The sequence below is a fragment of the Apteryx rowi genome, unplaced genomic scaffold, assembly GCF_003343035.1.
Source record: "Apteryx rowi isolate R43461 unplaced genomic scaffold, aptRow1 scaffold_54, whole genome shotgun sequence".
In the NCBI taxonomy this organism is placed as follows: domain Eukaryota; kingdom Metazoa; phylum Chordata; class Aves; order Apterygiformes; family Apterygidae; genus Apteryx; species Apteryx rowi.
In genome coordinates this window covers 2,364,353-2,383,304 of record NW_020450805.1, presented here as the reverse complement: position 1 = coordinate 2,383,304, position 18,952 = coordinate 2,364,353, and the positions used below count along the sequence as shown (strand labels likewise).

The 18,952-nt window shown below is 37.9% G+C and overlaps 1 protein-coding gene across 1 annotated transcript; it reads left to right on the top strand.

Annotated features, from left to right (window-relative positions):
• The first annotated feature begins 194 nt into the window (after positions 1 to 194).
• Positions 195 to 18,455, top strand: FAM98A (family with sequence similarity 98 member A). Its single transcript, XM_026081248.1, has 8 exons — positions 195 to 372; positions 2,988 to 3,136; positions 4,753 to 4,887; positions 7,840 to 8,024; positions 10,447 to 10,527; positions 11,948 to 12,064; positions 14,796 to 14,963; positions 16,586 to 18,455. The coding sequence occupies exons 3-8, from the start codon at positions 4,806 to 4,808 to the stop codon at positions 17,333 to 17,335; spliced, it is 1,383 nt and encodes a 460-aa protein (XP_025937033.1). The 5' UTR covers positions 195 to 372; positions 2,988 to 3,136; positions 4,753 to 4,805; the 3' UTR covers positions 17,336 to 18,455.
• Positions 18,456 to 18,952: the final 497 nt, after the last annotated feature.

Below are 18,952 nucleotides of genomic sequence, written 5' to 3'. Positions count from 1 at the left end.
GGTGGCGGCGCCCTCGGGAGGCCGGTGCCCGCGGTCCGCGAGGGGCCCTGTCACGGGAGTGTGGCTGCCCGGGGGAGCGGGGCGCACCCGCGTCGCCCCGGGGCTGCGGTGCGGGGCAGAGCCGCGCCTGGGTTTCCCGGCTCAGCCCCAGCGACGTCCCCTTCCTCGCGGCAGCCGTGCGGGCTCCGTGCCTAAAGCTAGGCCGCTGGTAGCGCCGCTTTGGCGTAAGGAAAAGCGCAGAGCTGAACAGGCTGGTTTTAGCTGTAAAGTCTTTGCAGATATCTTCYTCTTTTGCTGAGCGTTGGTTTCCGTGACCGTGGTGAAGCCCTCTCATCAGTGACCCCCTGTTCAATAGAGCTGTCCTGGCCGGAGGTGGGGAATGGGGAGAGAAACCTTTTCAGAGAAGTGAGGGGAGGGGGAAGCTTTGGGGCTTCTACTCTTGTGAAAAATAACAAATGGCAAAAATAATAAATAATGTAGTATTTTCCCTTTAGCTGCTTTTTTAAAATGTAACACAAGAAACTTTTGCTGTTTAATCCTGTTACTTTATCAGAGTCAGTCAAGGTTGTATAAATATGAGAGAGAGCAAGAGGAACATGTATTAGTGTAAGCTTGTCTGCCTGTAAACTGTTGGGGGTTCAGAGAAGAGGCCATTACAATTTTACTGCTGCTGGTTCTATGCGAACAGCTGTATTTACTCACACTGGCTGCATTCCCGTAAATCACTTTGTTGGAGCATAATGACTCTAGCCACAAAGATTATGTTTCCAGGCTAAGTTGGTGATGATAGCTCCAAAGCTTGACAAATAGGCTTCTGTTTTGGCAGGTATTTGTTTGACTGAAATGTGAAAAGGTCTCTGTTATGATGCAAATACCATAAACTGCTGCTTTTTTTTTTTTTTTCTACCATATGCTTAAAAAGATACTACTGACTTGAAGGAGTTGTGATTTGTGTAGCAGTTACAGAAGTGATTAGAAACTCTTGCTGTTGGTTCTTGACACTTCCAAATAAAGCAAACAAGGAAAACAGATTAAAAATAAAGTCATTTATATCAGTGAAGATATTGGCAGCAGTGACTGTAAAGAAAATTTGGGAGGCAAAAGACACCGGGCTTCATTAGTGACAGTAACAACTTGGAAGACTGCTGCATGCCACTAAAAGATTTCTGTCAGTTTCCTTGTGTCTGTACAGGCTTGGAGGGTTGAAGTTTTTAAGCTTTGACAGTAATTCCATTATTCTTTGAAGTTCAACATATATTTTCCTAACTAAATACTGAAGACTTTTACTTTATTGTTTGATTTTTGTTTAATAGCATTACACATCATAGAGTTGTTTCTTTTTGGATTTGTGTGAGAGGTGCTCTAACAGTGACCTCTTCCCTTCTAAGCCAGTTAGTTGAACTATTGAAAAAGCAAACAAATCAGATATCAAAATGCTACTAAGAGGAGCGTAACTCTAGAACGTGCACTGTTGGAGGGCAGCAGGAATGGAAGCATGTGTGTGGAAGCTTTTAAAGCGCTTTAGAAGAAAAAGGCTGGTGAGGAACCTGCAAGTTGGATTACTAGCTGAATACCTGTGTAGTTGAATCATGGTTATCAGAGATAATACAGTTAAGATGTCATATCTATCAAAGAAAAATTTCAGAGAAGGGGCCTCTAACATGACAAATGACTTAAATCCAGACCCTGCCAAAGCAAAAGGCTTGTCATCACTTCAGTTCTACTTAGAGCTATAACTTGATGTTTCTATTTTGAGTCCTGGGTGTTCCCATACACGTGTAAGTCTGAGTCTGTGGGGTGGGACTTAAGCTTGCTCTAAGTAGCTTGTTGGAATTGCATCTGGCCTGCTGTGATAATGCAGTGGGGATGCAGTACATCAAATTGTAACTTCCCATCAACTGCTAGCAGGTTAACTCTGTATCACTAATCAGGCTGCCCTTTGGGGTAAAAATTACTTGGAGTGTTGTTTCTTCATTTTGGTTGGATGAAGCTATTACAGTGAAGACAAACCCTCTATATGTGATGTTAATCACAAGAATAAAGCATGGAAAAATAATATTTTAATTTGCTCTTTGAGAGATTTGTTACTTCTGAGATTTGCCAAAAGTTCACTGAACTCACTGGGTTGCTATGACATAATGGGTGACTTTACACTGGAAATTTGAAATAGCAGTTACCGTTGATTATGCTCACTCTTGGATGTCCTTCTGTTTTGGGTGCAGTACACAAGTGATATTGTGGATTTTATACTCTGGTAAGCTCTGACTTTGTTCCTCTGCCTGGTTAATATGGCTATTTCTCCCTCTTCTCCCCCCCAACAAGCTGTCAGTAAACAGATGTCCTGAAAACTACATCTTCTAAAATTAGTTCTGTAGAATCATGCTTTCTTACAGTAGGCCTGAATTTGCTTTAGGTTGTCTATGTGAATAACTAACTCCCATTTGTTTTTCTAGTGCCAATTTAAGACAGTGGTTCTTCAAAAGAGGATGTTGTTTTGCTGATGGTTTTTGTAACATTTGTATCAATTTTTTGTTTTTGTTTTGCATGGCAACCTTTTAATACATGATAGTAAATGGCAGGAAAAATACACTAGTCAAGCCAGTAATTATTCAACATACTGTAAAGCAGTGTTCAAGAATGAGACTTTGGAACTGCAGTAGCCCTAGATAAATATATTGTAATGTCCTAATGAGACAGAGAAAGAGAAGCTGCAGCTGTATGTAGTAGCATTTTCCAGGATGAAACATTTGATCCATGATATTTGGTGACAAAGTCTTTTTTGTCAGTAGGCTAATGTGCATGGAAGTGCTGGGTTTATTCAGACATTTTCAACAAGCTTTTTCTCACAGCTGAACGCAGTATATTTCTTCAGCGTTCCAGTTGTGGTGAGGGTGTAGCTCTCAATATGTATGCAGCATAATACAAATCTACACAGGTCATTAGTCATAGAAAACTTTATTAAATTGTGCTTTTCTCTTACTTGTCAGTTACAAAGGTCCACTGTTAGATGATGGAGCGCTGGCTCAGGCAGTCTCTCGAGGAGCCAGTTCCCCTGAATTCACCAAACTCTGTGCTTGGTTGGTATCTGAGTTACGGCTATTCTGTAAATTAGAGGAAAATGTGCAGGCAACTAACAGTAAGTATCCATAACTCTAGCACAAGCGTGCAGTTAATGTGTGTTCTTGCATGCCATAAAGATTTAGGCTGACAGAATTGCTAAATCTGTTGTACCAGGGAGTGTTGTCTGCACACTGTCAGATCTTGGATATTTTCCACTTCAGTGTTCAAGCTTGCCTAATGAGCAGCCAATAGAGGCTGAATTAATAGTGAGAATCAAACAGTCTTTCTCCTGAAATTAGCTTTTTCTTTTAATTGTTCAACCACAGAGGTTTTTTTTTTAAGTTCTCAGGTGGGTTTGAGGAAACATTATTATTACTTTTTTTAATTAGATCATGAGAATACTTTTCTTTCAAATCATCTGTATGAAATTTTGATGTAAGGAATATTTACCATTCAAGGAAATAGTCTCATGACTAGAGTGACTTTATTGTCTTTTTATTATTGGCTGCCTTAACTCCATCTTTACTGTGTATTTTTCCTTCTTTAAGAAATGCTCTGTGGGAAAGAGCTTGAAAATGTCAGCTTTTCATTTTGATGGAGAAAGCAAGCCCTAACTTTTCAAAAATGTTGTTGTTTACAGTCAACTACTTGTGCCATTTTACAGATTAAATTGTTAAATTGGTATGATAACCTGTATTTCTGAATTTCTAACATAGTAACTCATAATGCATTTATGAGTTTAACTTCCCGTTTACTTAGTGTGCCAAAGATTGCTCCCTTTCCTCTCAACATCTGTTCTGTCAATCTTCCTTTTTCTAGCTGTTTTTCACATGACCATCCCTCTTCCTTTGAGTTTGTGACTCCCTCTCTCTCTCTCTCTAACTATTAGAGAAAAAGATATGCTATATTCTATAAGGTTCCTACTCAGTTTTGTAAAAATACAATTCAGCAGTATTCTAACACCTATTTCAAATTCTCTGAACCACAGGGATAGATATATTTTTATCTGTAGTATCATCAAGTCCTATCTTCATTTTGTGTGACTTGAGTTTATAAATAATAAATGTTTTAGGCAGAAGCCCCTTTTCAAAAGAAGAAAACTGATAATTTTCCTTTACTGTTATGTTTTGCTTAACTTGGCTTAACAAATTAAGATCAATTTCACTAGCAGTGCTTAAGTTCTGACACAAACATCAATCTAATCTTTGTCTTAAATGACTTAATTGTTTTAAAGGATACTAATACAAAATAACATCAATTGACAACATCACGTGTGAGCTTACAAGAAGAGGAAGTTAAAGACAGGAAAGCTCATAAACCCAATTATTCACAACTTTACAAACATTGTAGATAATCCTGATAATGGGAACAGTTARTTAATGCTTAAAATACCCCTGTAGAATTTGTGATGTCTTTAATGTCACTTTTCATTGTAGAAGTTGCCAGTTGCTGGCCAGTTGCCAGTTGCAGCTGGGGAAAGCCRTCAGTGACAAACATCATGGACCCAAATAGGTTGTGCTGTGTCTCTGAGAAACATGAAGAATGCATTTGACTTTCATTAAAAGCAGGACTCTTATGTTAAATAGTAAATGGAGCAAAGCATTATTTAAACAAAGCAAATTCATTCTAACCATAGCCAGAGAGATATACATTAGCTGTGAACCAATTATTCTTTTATCTTATTTTTTTAAGGTCCAAACGAAGCAGAAGAGTTTCAACTTGAAGTGAGTGGGTTACTGGCTGAAATGAACTGTCCATATGCATCACTAACATCAGGAGATGTGACAAAACGCCTTCATAATCAAAAGAACTGTCTCTTGCTGCTCAGTAAGTTAAAAGGGTGCTTGAAAGCAAACTTGGTTTTGTGCAAAGAGTCATGCTACTGTTTCTTGCATTTAATGAGATACTGAGAATATAATATGAGGTGTTTTGTATCACACTGTATAAAAAGTGGTTGTAGGAAATTATTAATGGTTTTTATTTTCTGTAACTTATATTATACTTTTGGGTCTCATAAACTTACCAGTCACTCCTTAGCCAGTATATGATGGAATATATACTGAGAATTAACCTTTTTCACATTCACTAGCAAAAAGCCTGTCCTATTACTTCTCAAAAGGTACTTCAAAGAGGGAATCATTCAAAGATTTCTAACAGGATTTAGCCCCTGCACTTTGTTCAAAAAGGTCATAAAAATGACCAGTAACATCAGGTGCATCATCATTTTGAAGCTCCAAGCATGGTCTGACTTGCAAGGTGAAATTAGAAGATTTGTGTTTTCCTACACTCCAGAAACAATTGAAGTCGTAAAAAATAGGAAGTGTTTTATCCCAACTCTAGTTCTTTTGATCATCTAGTGAATAGCTTCAGTATTGCTTTCTGCTGCTTAAAAAGAAATGAGCAGTTGCAAAGATGATGTCCTCCTTTTCATTTTGCATCCAGCAGTTCTGAATATCTAAATCAATTTTAGTCTATTTAGGAAATGTAAGGGCAGAAGAAATAGTGCTTAAATTGGGAAAAAAGTGTGCATTGCTGATTTATGTAAAAAAGGATTATTTTTACAAGTGTCAGAGTTAGAAATTGTAATACTAATTTCAGTCTGATCTTAAAGTCAGCATAAATTAATGTTTTATTTGCTTCCTCACTGTGGAATGCTCAGTTGCTGCTGGTTCTGTAATTTTTCAAAGCAGAAATGTGTATTTCTGCTCTCAACTGAGACATAAGAAATAAGTTACAGAGTAGGTTCCTGTATGTCAACAGTTGGAGAAAGACTGTAGTAGTAAATCTTAATCTGAATTTGATTTGATAGTGTGTTCTCAGATGAAATGAGGTAATTATCACATTTAGAGTATTTTCTAGCTCAAACACATTTGCCTTTCAGGTTATTCTCTGTAAGCCAAAACATTCAATAGATTTGGCCTTTCTGTGACAAACAGTTTATCCCAGAGGTTCTCTATGATCTAAGTTTTGAAAATATAAGGCCATGTTCAGAAGTTGAATTCTGGTGTCCCCTGTGACAGGAATGCTGTGTTTAGTGTCAAATGTGGAATTGAAAATGATGCCAAACTCCTTTTGTATGTAACATGATAGCAATATCTAAAGCTTTTGCATAGCTTTCATTAATTACATTAACTAATTAGGTATCCTGCTGTATGAGATCCCTAAAACCAGATTTTTTCAGAAAAACAGAGAATAACACTCTAAATGAATGCTGGGATATTTTATGTTTTGCCAAAACACTGCAGCTAATGTCAACTGGAAGATGTAGCAGTATTGCTGGGAGAAGCAAAGCATCAAGTGAGCATAAATAGGTAGGGTTGCCTTGGTGTATGGGATCGGTAGAATACAATGTTAAGTTACTGGCATCTGCCAAAAGAAAAAGTACAAGAAAGAAAAGTTTCAGACTGATTCAGAAAATGTCCACAAAAAAGAATCACTCTCTGGAAAACATGCATGTCTTATGGTAATAAACTTAAAATTTCCAGTCTTCATCAGAGGAGGGTGAAGGTAGCTTGGATGTGATCTCATGAAATAGATTCTTGAAACAGAAATTTCTGCTACTTTCTTTTACAGGAGATTCTAATATGGTATAAATAATTGGAAGTTGAAGATAAGACAAATCTGTATAAAGCACAAACTTAACTATTGAAACAAATTAGAAAGTATTCTTCATTACTTTACACATCTTAAGAATTTTATAAATTAAAAGATGTTCTGCAGCATTAGCAGAAGGCACATAGGCTGGATGAAATTCTAGAGATCATTATAATGCTTTGTTCAAGTCTTAATCCTTTGATCTATCATAGTTTTAGAGGTAATAAGGTTGCCTGGAACAGTGCCACATGCTATTGTATAGTTATGGGTGTACATCCCTGCTCACAAGTCTCTATCAGTGCAGTAATCTATATTTCCATCCCTACTTAAAAAAAAATAATTATTTAAGTTAGTGTTATAGTTATCCAGTATGATTCAAAAGAAAAGTGTTCTTAAGCATGTTTATTTTTTCAATTGAAACTTCAAGTTGTGACTATTGCAAGTAACATCTGTGCACTAAATCTATATCACTACAACCTACACTGTAATGCTTGAACTGTGGATGTAGATCATATACAGTTCTGTGATTTTAATTTTTTTGTTTGGTTGTTTGATAAAGGAGTTTTAATGTGATGGTAGGCTCTTGCTCCTCTGATATTTAAAAGCATTGCAGGCTTTCTAACCTCAATTTCATCAGTTACTGCCTTCTTTGCTGGAATTGTAAACCTGAATTCTCAACGGTACTTTAAAAAGTGGATTTTCTTCCACTCTGCCTCTTGCCTGGGGAAGCAGTAAAGGAGATTTATCCAGCATTTCACTTTTCTTTACTCATTTCCTTGATTCTTTCACCAGTATATCAAGGAGTACTTGCTTGTCTAGCTTAAAGTGCCTGTCCCAGTCCCTCATCCTGCTTACTTTCATGTTCCCAGTCTCCTGTCTTTGCTGGGCAAAGCCTGAAGGAAGAGTTGTACTCTGAACTCTGTAATACCTGTTGGAATCATGGGGATATTCTCCAGGCTTTAACTGGTCATACTAAACCTTTCCGCTGATTGTTGTGGTTCTAGCCTTGGGCTCAATAATTACTAGAAACATGAATGTTCTTTGGATACCAAAATTATATCCTAACTCTTTCTAAAACACTCTGTTTGCACATTTGTTGGTTGTAAGCACTTGAATTCTCTCATTGGTTCTAAAATATTTAACTCTGCTGTATCTGATGCTGAAATTTAATTTTTCTTACCCCAGCATACCTCATCTCAGAACTGGAAGCTGCCAGAATGCTGTGTGTGAATGCCCCTCCTAAAAAAGCACAGGAAGGAGGTGGCAGTGAAGTCTTTCAGGAACTAAAAGGCATATGTATTGCGTTAGGCATGTCCAAGCCTCCAGCCAACATAACGATGTTCCAGTTCTTCAGTGGAATTGAAAAAAAAGTAAGATCCAAAGGAACAAAAGTAGAGTATTTACAATATTACTGTTTTAATGAAAAATAGTTTTGCTACCAGGGCAAGATTTGTGTCTTGTGAAACTCCAATGTTTGAATTGTGAAGGAGACTTAACATGGTTTACTGAATGTGCTGAGTGTCTGAATTTTGAAAGTGAATTTAAAGGCTTTTCCACGCCAAGGCATGAGGTCAGGGACTACTGCTGTCATTGCCTTAAAGGGTGATGTGTTCCTTACGCTGCTCTAATTTTTAATGTCATCACCTATTGCAGGAGACTTGGAAAATACTGGACTTAAGCCTCAGGAAGAACATTGAGGAGAAATGTATTCTAAACAATACTTGCACCTAAACAAACTTTCAAAGGAACCAACTGTTTTAAAAATCTTTAGTTTAAAAGGTGTTATAATTAAAGTCAAGTTTACACCTTTTCCATAAGGCTTTTATAGTTCTTGAGGGTCCAGGTATTTTCATGTTTCTTTATATGTATGCATTCTCCAGTATTTTTTTTTTTTTCTCCCAAAGATTTTTCTTTTCATTTTTGTAGTTCTTATAAAACAGAAAAAATCAAGTGGAATAGATTGTACAGTGCACAGATCAAAGGTGGGGGACAAAGTGTTTAAGATATAGTAAGTATAGTTTTTTTTGGGGGGGGAGAAGCAATGCTGCAGAAATAAACCTTTGCAAACTTAAAGGACAGATAAATATCTCTCAAAAATACTTTGAAAGAAGTTTTTTGACTAACCTTTTAGTCACATTGTCTTTAACCAAATCTAAGTGACTGAAAATAGCACTTTTCTTTGCAAAACATCAGTTTGGATGGCCCTGTTTAGGAGGAGAAGGATGGTCTTCTGGTGGAAGTCCAGGGTGTGGAATGGAAACAGATTGTTTTCTGTTTCTGGTATTGTCATGGGCGTTAGAAAGTAAGATGCATAAGAAATCTGTGCTTCCATTTTCTATAAAATGGAGAAAATATTCATAAAAATGAAGTCAACAGTAGTGAGCTTTGCTGGTGGAAGAGGCTCTATAAAAATACAGAATATAAAGTAAATCAGAATCTTTTTAGTTTAGGAATTTTGTTATGTGCTATTCTTTAATTGACTCTTCTTTTACATTTTCTTGCTTTAAAGTTAAATTTGCAATACTCTTAGCATTCATTTAATCATAATGATTTTGTGATCTCATTGATTTACATCCACAGGTTGTGTTATTCAAAAAACTGAACAATCCTCATAGCCTGATAAGCTACATCAGGAATTTCTAACATGCAGAGTTTTTAGAAATCATATATACCTGTGGTGCTTACAGTCCAAACACTTCAGATGTTGGAGGTATTTGAGAACCAGAAGGAAAATTTTACAAAAATGAGATACACTTATCAGATGCTAAAAACAAAACAAAACAGAAACAAAGTTTAGCTAAATGTGAAGACTAAAGTAGTGTAAGTAGTGAAAATTTTACTCTTGACTGTGTAAGGTATTGTTAAAAGATCACCTTAAAGTTTTCTTTGTTTTAAAAGTGAATTTTAGTATTACAATATTCTTTTGGTCTAGCATATGAAAATCAAGCTGCCTTTTTCTTCACACGTGTGTACTACAGTTTGGAGTAGGATCTTTGTATAATTGACTCGCTTAGTTAATGATTCACAACATTTAAAAATCTCTGCTGACTGATTTTTGAATAAACTGCTACCTCTGCTATTCTAATAATACTTGGTTTTAAAAACTTCAGGCTAAAGAAATTGTTTGGGTTCAGCACCTTTGGAAAACAGGGTCACTGAATGTGTTAATTTAACTGCTGGAATGAAACACCCAAATAAGTTGAAAAATGTGGGAAAGTGCAGTTTCATAACTCTAACCTATTTTTCCTTTGATCCAAGTCTTAGTCCACAGTACTCTGTTTCTTCCCAGTGAAGTCCATAGCAATTTAGAGATGGTAAAGATAACCAAACAGTTGTGCCCAAGCTCTTTAAATCCAAATGAAATTTAAATTCCCATACTGAAGATTTTCTCCTTTTGACTGTAAAGAGGGGTCCTTTTTTAGGTCCTATTATGTTTTACGTAGTCTTAATATAACCTTTTTGATATGAGACTTTTCTTCTGAATTAGAAAGATGAAGTATAGCATACTCCCTCTATCTTCAAGGGAAAGTTTCCAGGAGGTACAGCTCAAATTTAAGTTGTAGATCTCATCTATAGTTTTTCTTAATTTTTAAATAATTTTAGCCAAGATTACTAGAAATATAAAAGTAGTTGCTTTGCAAAAGAAATGTGATTGGTTCTCTATCCCAAAGGGAACAAACTAGTATTGGAGGCTGCTGTGATGCCTGTGACCATCCAGTCCTCTCCTGTAAATTTAACCTTTAAAGGCTAATTTTTAGCCAATGCTTATGTTTTATATACATCTCCTAACAGCTGAAGGAAACCCTAGCAAAGGTTCCACCTAATCATGTTGGAAAACCTTTATTGAAGAAACAGCTGGGACCAGCTCACTGGGTAAGTAGCTGCAGGTGTTAGAACCTGTTTCCCTTGTTTGAGCATATAAAGTATTAATCTTGATTGTGTGGAATATAACAAAATGATTTTTGTCTCATCTGTTTTTAAAGATGGGAAGACAATTTCTTGCAGTATTTCTACATACGTGATGGAGTAAATGTTCAGTGACTTTGACTGGATCTTTCTTAGGCTTCCCTTGACAAACATTAGATTTCCATAAATCCATGTATATAGAGGCTGGCACAAAATTTTCCAAAGTAAAGGAGAAGGTTAATTTTACAGTGGTGGTAGAGCTGCTCTGCTGCCCTGTATCTTCGTGCAATGATTTAAGGCTTCTTCTCYTGCCCCTTGCCAGCATGGTATGTATGACCTAGCCATGCTGAGATAGTGTAATATCTCCTCCTGTGCTTTCTTTCCAAAGAACCTGGATTCCTCCCATCATTTTGTCCTCTCTTTCTGTTCTTGTAGAATAGTCTGCTTCCTTCATAGCCTTTTCTCCCAGAAGCAGTGGGTGCACAGGTGGAGGCTTAGAGAGATACTACGTCCAGGTGGTAGAGGCATGATGGTCTTTGGCTAGGATTTGGTTTTGTCACCTGCTCTTCCAGGATGATGGTGCCTGGGGAGGACACTCTCGGACCGATGCTGAACCAGTGCACAGTGCTATGGCTGCTACTGCAGGATGCTGAGAGTATCTCTCTGTCTCTTGCTTAAGGCTTCAGATTTTCTGTCCCGAACAGACTTCTCCCTTAAATGCTTATATTGCCTGGGCTGAATGTAGGCTCTCCAGATGTCTTGATGGAGGCATCAGACAACAGATAAAAAATTTCCTTAATAGGAATTTCCTTAATACCCCAGCAGTTGCTCTGACTGGACCATTGTGTGCTTCTAGTGATGGCTTTTGCCTGTAGGTTGCTTTGTCGCCTTGTCTGTAATGTAGATTGTGCTTTAATCAAGATCTTCTTAGAAGTACTTTAGTTACTTTTAATGGTGTATCGTTTTGTCCTTAGCTTGCTTATTTTTAAGAAAGCAAGGACTCCCAACTCCCTAGGACTTGGATGTGTGTCCTTTTATCTCCTTTAGCTTGTTTCGTGTAGTACTTTTTCACTTTTGCTTCTGTCTTGGTGAGTGAGAAATGTATCAGCAGCATATGCAGCCTTTACGTTTCTGACAAGCAGCAGGAAGCTGTACCTGCTAGAGATGGTACGAGGGTGAATGTGAGGATAAAAGAGCCTTTGACGCCTTCAGGAAAATAGTGTTAGCAGACATATTACTGTGGACCAATTTAACAAGACAGATAACTGTGGGCTTAGCCCTGCTGAGTATCTGCATGTCTGATTGTCTTCTACCCACACAGTTTGTTGTCTTAAGTAGAAACATTTTATCTATAATTAATATTAATGTTTGCAAACTTTTGTTTCAGGAAAAAATTGAAGCAATTAATCAAGCCATAGTCAATGAATATGAAGTCCGACGAAAACTATTAGTCAAACGTTTGGATGTAACTGTGCAGTCCTTTGGCTGGTCAGATAGAGCAAAGGTACAAACAACTTTCTGTGCTGGCTTATGGTTATGCTTTATAAAAAGTATCTCTGGAAAACTGCTTYGTTGTTTCAGCTTTCATAAGTAAGAAATAATCAGAGGAGTTGTCTGGTTTTGGTTTGAGTTTCTGAAGAAGTTTATGACTATGTAAGCTGATTACAAAATTTTATTTAAAACTGATTTATTGTTGGGACTGAAAAAAGCATGTAAAATGAAAAGATGGACTGTGTATAACTATAGACTGAAGCCAAAATCTACAGTTAAGTAGGTCAGTACAGAAAATAATAAGAGATTGCTAATCCAACCATTAGCATTGAGAGCACCGTAATGTGAATCTTTCAAGTGGTGTTTGTGTGATAGTAGGAAAGCACCTTCCTGTTGACCATCCCTTAACTTCCTTTGTGCTCTCCACAGTGCTCAGATTTCCTTAACTCAAACTGTGTTGGCAAGCATAACTCCACAGATGCACATGAGAAAAGCTGCTATGGCACTACTTGTTCTCTTACCTCATAGACAGGGTAATGCATTGTTATGTGCTGCATTTGTCTTTGAACCATGCAAGTGGCTGTGACATGACTTCTGTTTTCTCTGAATATAAATTATATGGTTATTCTGCTTTTTAAAATAATTACATGGTTTCCTTATTTCTTCCCTTTTATAGTGAAAAGGGAATGAACATTTTAAACGTAGTATGATGAGGTCTATTAAACTGGTACATAACACTAATATCTAGGACTAAACCAGATCTGCTACAATTCTGTTAATTAGATGCTGCTGGCAGTGTTTGAGACTGAGGATTTTAATCATAAACTGTGACACATGAGTTGTCAAGTGTTTTTTCTTGGTAACTGATTAATTCAAAAAGCAACTGCATTTTAATAATCRAATGTTCCCTCTCCCCTTTCTTGGCTCATCAGCTAAACAGGGCTTCTGCTGGTGTCTTTTCTCTTAAACCTAGCATTCTTCAGATTTTTCAGTAGAAAATGATGCAAGAACTGTCTGATTCTTTGAGTGTTTTAATAATGATTGAAAATAGGCAAAAAGTATGGTTTAGGCTAAAAAAACAGGCACTTACAGTTGTGTTACAGCTTTGACATCCAAATCTGTGTTTTTTCTAGGAGAATTCCCAGGTGCTTTTGAACTTGATCAGCTGCATCAAATTCTTTCATGGAAAACCACCAGTTGTTACCTTTATATTTATTGAGATGCAAATCTAAAGTTGTTAGGACCATAACAATAAAAAATTGAAGAATGTCGTAGTGTCCCAGACATGCAGTACAGTTTGTTTTAATTGTAACTTTTTAGCAATGCTTTAATATGTGATCGTTGCTTAACATTTTTAATTTTATAACCTGAAAAGTATCAAAATACACTGCTATTAACTAAATGGTTGTTTCTCCAGATGACAGAAACGCTAGTTAAATTTTGTAATCTATTATTAGCTTTTTTTAGATGGAATTTGAAATTTTTGAACTAGAAGAATAATCTCATAGTACCAAAATACTGTGGTTGTCTTTTATAAATTCACAAAACCTCAGTCAAAATTGCCAGGAAAAAGCATACTTCTCTGGTGGATACTGTTGCTCCTCCTGTCTTTAGTCAGTGTCAGGTAATGAAGTGCATGTTTTCCTTAATTCTGAATACACTGTTTAGCCTGTAATATTATAAGTTTTTGGTTCTAAAAACTTATCCCTGAGTCACATTAGAAGTACATACTCTCAACTCTTACCAGTTCCAGCTTTCTGCCTGTAGATGGAAAATAGGATTTTAGGATTTTAAAACTTGCTCCAAAGTTTTTGCACTATGAAGAGGTTTGTTGGCAAACCTAGTTTGCCTGTTCTCAGTGTTCCCACTGTAGTCATCTAGCTGTACCTACAGGCCTTTTGTCTTTCTGTATGTCATAATCTCTTTTGTCCTAGCTGCATCCCACATTCTACTTTGTTGATGAATGAAAATACATGCAACTAGTGTATTAACTCATAGTTGGTAGCACTGATTTCTGTCAATTGGGCAGCTGCTATCATGCTTCTGAGGAGTTTGGAAAAACAAGTATGGTTAATGCCAAAGGGTATCAGAGGAGGAGAGACTGCATGCAAGGCAAAGTTGTCTTGTGAGCAGAGAGGATCTCATTTCTAGCTTTGGCTTTACAGTATACAAGCCAAAGGATGGAATTAGAATAAGTACTTGAGAACTTTGGTTTTACCTGCGCCTCTTGATGACTTGCATTTGTGAAGAAGCTGGCCTAAATGAAGAATGTCAGAGTAACACTGTCTTTTTCCACTGATACAGTGTTAGAGATGATGGTGATGCTAGTGTAACTGATATGAGTGTGGGTCAGATTTGTGCATGCACAGAGGCCTGGTAGAGACTGGATATAAACATGTTTCATTTTCACTGTCTCTTAGACATTAGTGGTAATTCATGCAATTATGTGACAAACTCGCATTCTCTGTTTGCCTGAGAAATAATACAGTCTACGCATAGTTTGTTAATCTTAAAATTGTCAGAAGATCGATGTCTTGTCAATTCAGTCTGCGTACTGTTTCCTGTATTACTTAAGAAATTAATTTGGCTAATGCTAGCCTTGCTACAGTGATTCTTAAAGTCACAAAGTCATTCTTGTTGTTCTTTAATTTTTGTTCTATTTGGAATGATGTTTGGTTCTTCAGTGTCCCATTGCTTTTCTGTTTCGCTAGCTAACTGGGTTATGTTTTTCTTTTCTCCAACAGAGTCAAACAGAGAAACTGGCTAAAGTCTACCAGCCAAAACGTGCCCTCTTATCTACTAAGTGCACTATTTCCATTGCAAATCTCTTGGCAGCTCGGCAGGATCTGTCAAAGATTATGAGAACAAGCAGTGGGTCCATCCGAGAGAAGACTGCCTGTGCCATTAATAAGGTACCTTTGGCGACAGATAGCTAAAATCGCTTGTTATATTATGAGTATTCAAGTAATTTGATTTAAACTCTTAAACCACATTTTCATTCCATTGAGAATAGTAATGTTTTGAATGGAGTAATAAATCATACTTTTTAACAATGTAAGTGGAAGTTGGAAATAAAGGATAAGAAACTTGGTGATTATGTACACCAGATTATGTGCCAGTGCATTATGGGGAACTGTAGTTTCTCCCATTTAAGTTCAGAGTAATGCTCTTTACGGTCAGTAGAAAATTGCTGAAATATCTTTGACCGTTTTCAGTGTGGCTAGGCCTGCTCTAACATATTTCTTATCAGAATTATTGATGTTGTTATACTGCTGTTACCTAATTCTGTCACCATATCTGTCACCAGTAATGCCTACATAGTAACTGTGTTTCTGTCCTATGTAAATGGAATGTATTAAAATTGCAAACCTTGTATCTCACTAGTTAGATTCCTCTATGTACTCAAATAAGTCGGATTGTAGTCAAATGTGTAGTTTTAGTAATAACATGGAAGGAATATGGTATAGACAAAAAATTTGTTTCAAAAAATTATGGATTTACAGGAATAAAAGGCGCTCAAAAGTGCATGAATTGAACTTGAAGCTCAGTAACTGTGTACTACAGTGTACCTGGTATGTTAATTTGTGGGTGTATGTGCATGCTTTTCTCCACTTGTAGTACTTTTTGTATTTCAGGTAATTTTCTAATTCATTTAGGATTGAATGGTGTTGTGGTGGTTGGACTGACCCCCTCAACCCAAATAATTTTTGCATCTTTGTTAGTGTAGTTGGAGTGTGGAAAGTAAAAGAAAGTAAGTAGTAAGACAGGTGTAACTGCATATATGTTTTGTTAGGAATGCAAGACTCTCCTGCTACTATTAACTTATCTCTGTCTGTTATTGATATTAAATGTTTTCCAAGAAAGTCACAGAAAGGAACAAAATAACCTGCTTCCATTGAAGTTTTTCTGTTTGATCATTTAAGAACTTGAAACAGTGCAAGTGTCCAGTCCCTTGTCTTTCTAAATTCTTAGTTTCACAACATCCTTGGACAGCTAAAGACCTCTAGAGTCTTTGTTCAAACCTGTTTGCTGGTGTGTGAAGTTCGGGAAGTTTGTCCATATGAATGTGTGTCCTTACTGGAAAAATAAAAATCTTTTCATGTAGTTTACCAAAAATACCATCTTTGCTGATGGCTTCTACATGCTTCTACAGCAATTCAGAGCTCTAATTAGGAGAGAGACTGAGTTGCCCCCCTACTGATGGTGGTTTGAGATTAGCAGTTTGCACTAGTAAACTGTTGAGTGAAAGACTGTACTGATGCTGCCGCTGCTGGTGAGCCTGATATTTGAACAAAGAACCCAAGACTCCAGACTTGACTTGCTAGCAACCCTTGGAGTACTAGACAATCCCTGTTTAATTTTTATTAATTGGAGACAAAGGTCTTTGTTACTTTCAAACAGACAAAAATTTGTCTTGATGAAATTTCCTGAATGTTTGAACCCTTGAGCAGCTGCTCTTTGCGGTGGGTATTAGTAAGTATGGCTCTTCTGTGGTGTTACAACTCCTAAGGCAGTTCTCCCTTTCCCTTTGCAGGTGCTAATGGGCAGAGTGCCTGACAGAGGAGGAAGGCCCAATGAAATTGAACCGCCACCTCCTGAGATGCCACCTTGGCAGAAAAGACCAGAGGCTGGTCCACAACAAAGTGGTGGCAGAGGAGGAAGAGGTGGCTATGAATCATCGTATGGAGGGCGAGGAGGTTATGACCATGGGAGTCACGACCGAGGAGGGAGAGGAGGCTACGACTCATCATACGGAGGGCGAGGAGGTCATGAACAAGGAAGCCATGATCGAGGCGGGCGAGGAGGACGTGGTGGTTATGATCATGGCAGCAGAGGAGGAGGAAGAGGAAACAAACTCCAAGGAGGCTGGACAGATGGTGGAGGTGGTGGCTACCAGGATGGCAGCTACAGGGAGAGCAACTACAGAGATGCAGGTTTTCAAACAGGTGGCTACCATGGTGGTGGTGGTGGCGGCTACCAAGGAGGAGGCTATGGTGGCTACCAGTCTTCTTCGTATACAGGAAGTGGCTACCAAGGGGTTGGTGGCTACCAGCAGGACAACAGATACCAAGATGGTGGGTCCCACAGTGACAGAGGGGGTGGGCGTGGAGGAGGGAGAGGTGGCCGTGCTGGTCGCGGTGGCCGTGGAGGTCAAGGAGGGGGCTGGGGAGGCAGAGGTGGACAGAACTTTAGTCAAGGGGGGCAGTTTGAGCAGCACTTCCAGCATGGAGGTTATCAGTATAATCAATCTGGCTTTGGACAAGGAAGACACTTTACAAGCTGAGGCTACTAAAAATTTTTGCTTCAGCAGAGCTCAAATAATAGAAACCTGTTTTCAGAGGCCTGGCTTGATGCTTCATGAATTAGTACAGGTTTGTATGTGGCAGGCAGGATCTGTTTGGGTGGGATGTTTTGCTTTGAGTAAACTGCAGGTTTTTGTAGACCTCTTCTTTTTATTATCTGAATTAAATGCATCATCATTCTCCACTGCACTTCACCTAAACATAAACTAATAGCCACACTTTTTAGATGTTGGACTAATTTTTCTCTGCTCAGAACAGTTCTGTTCTGAAACTACCTGCTGTGTTTGCCTTCCACTTTGGTTAGAGAAATAACAAAATCTGTCTGGTCAAATTTATATATTGTAAAACACAATGGAATTCCTGCATTCTTCCTCCTAAACATTATTTGGATATATTCTAAAACCAGTTCTGAATATTGCTTTTTGACTTGCTGGCCTGTCGTTTTAGTCAAGAAAATGTTACACACATGCACACACACACAGTGAATTCCCTCTAACAAACAGATTTGTTGTCTATTATATGAGCTCTACTGTAGATGCCATGTTCAGTAGCCTTATCTTCCACTAAACAAAGTTTTACCACCTGCTCAACTCTGGAGACTGACCGCCGCCAACACCTGCAAAGATCATTTAAAACTAAGCTAAATTGTGAACTGATAGTGTATGTAGGCCTGTAGTTAGGTGTAGCAATTCAAACTGACCTGCATCCATCCAAAACAAGTTGCTCCTCCTCCAAACCTAATTTTTACTTGAAATCAGCTAGAAGAAATGACAAACTGAAATTTATTTTATTTGCGAGTTAATACCACTGGCTCAGCAAATCTAGGGCAATTTGTTTTGGGGGTTGTCTTTTTTAAAGAAATGCACTACGGCCTGGGAAGATTAGTTCCTGCCTGGAGGAAGCCCTTTTATTATTGCTGCAGAAAACAAAGCCTGGCTGAGTTTGATGTTCTAATGTTTTTTTTTCTTTACTGAAAGCCACGTAATGCTTCTTGCTGGGTTTTTTTGTGTACATAAACATTGTCAAGCTGTGAAAGAAAATGGCTGAAGGTGTGCTGTTGTATAAAAGGTGAGCAATAAAAGTATCTGTATGTTCTCTTTGCCTTAGTTTCTTTTCCTTCTTGAAAAGTTGTAGAAAGCAGTTGCTACAGTAGCTGGGAACCTGTAGGGGTTTCCGGCTATTTCATCTACTTTAGATTTAAAATATTTTAGATGTTCTAATTATTACAGACATACTGTGAATTTTTCCTCTTTAGAAGCTGTCAGAACAGGTCTGGGAGATACGTTTTAATTTACTACAAGCTGTTTGGACTTAATACTGATGTAATTGGCTGTGTGACTTTGCTTCTGCAGAAGCTTGGACTGGATTAGGGTATCTTTATCAAGAGAGATGGGGCTGCACAGCCTTCTTGAGAGTTACTGGAAGCTGTATCACAGGCATAATCTGTTGTGTGATTGTCCTTCTGTGATACAGGGAATTACTCAAAATTAAGTGGGTTGAATAGTGTATTTAAGGAAAGGTGGTGGTAGGGAATGGGCCAGATGAGTTGTTCGAGCAGACTAGGTTTGGCCTGTGGAGTAGGCCACTTCCTGGCCCAG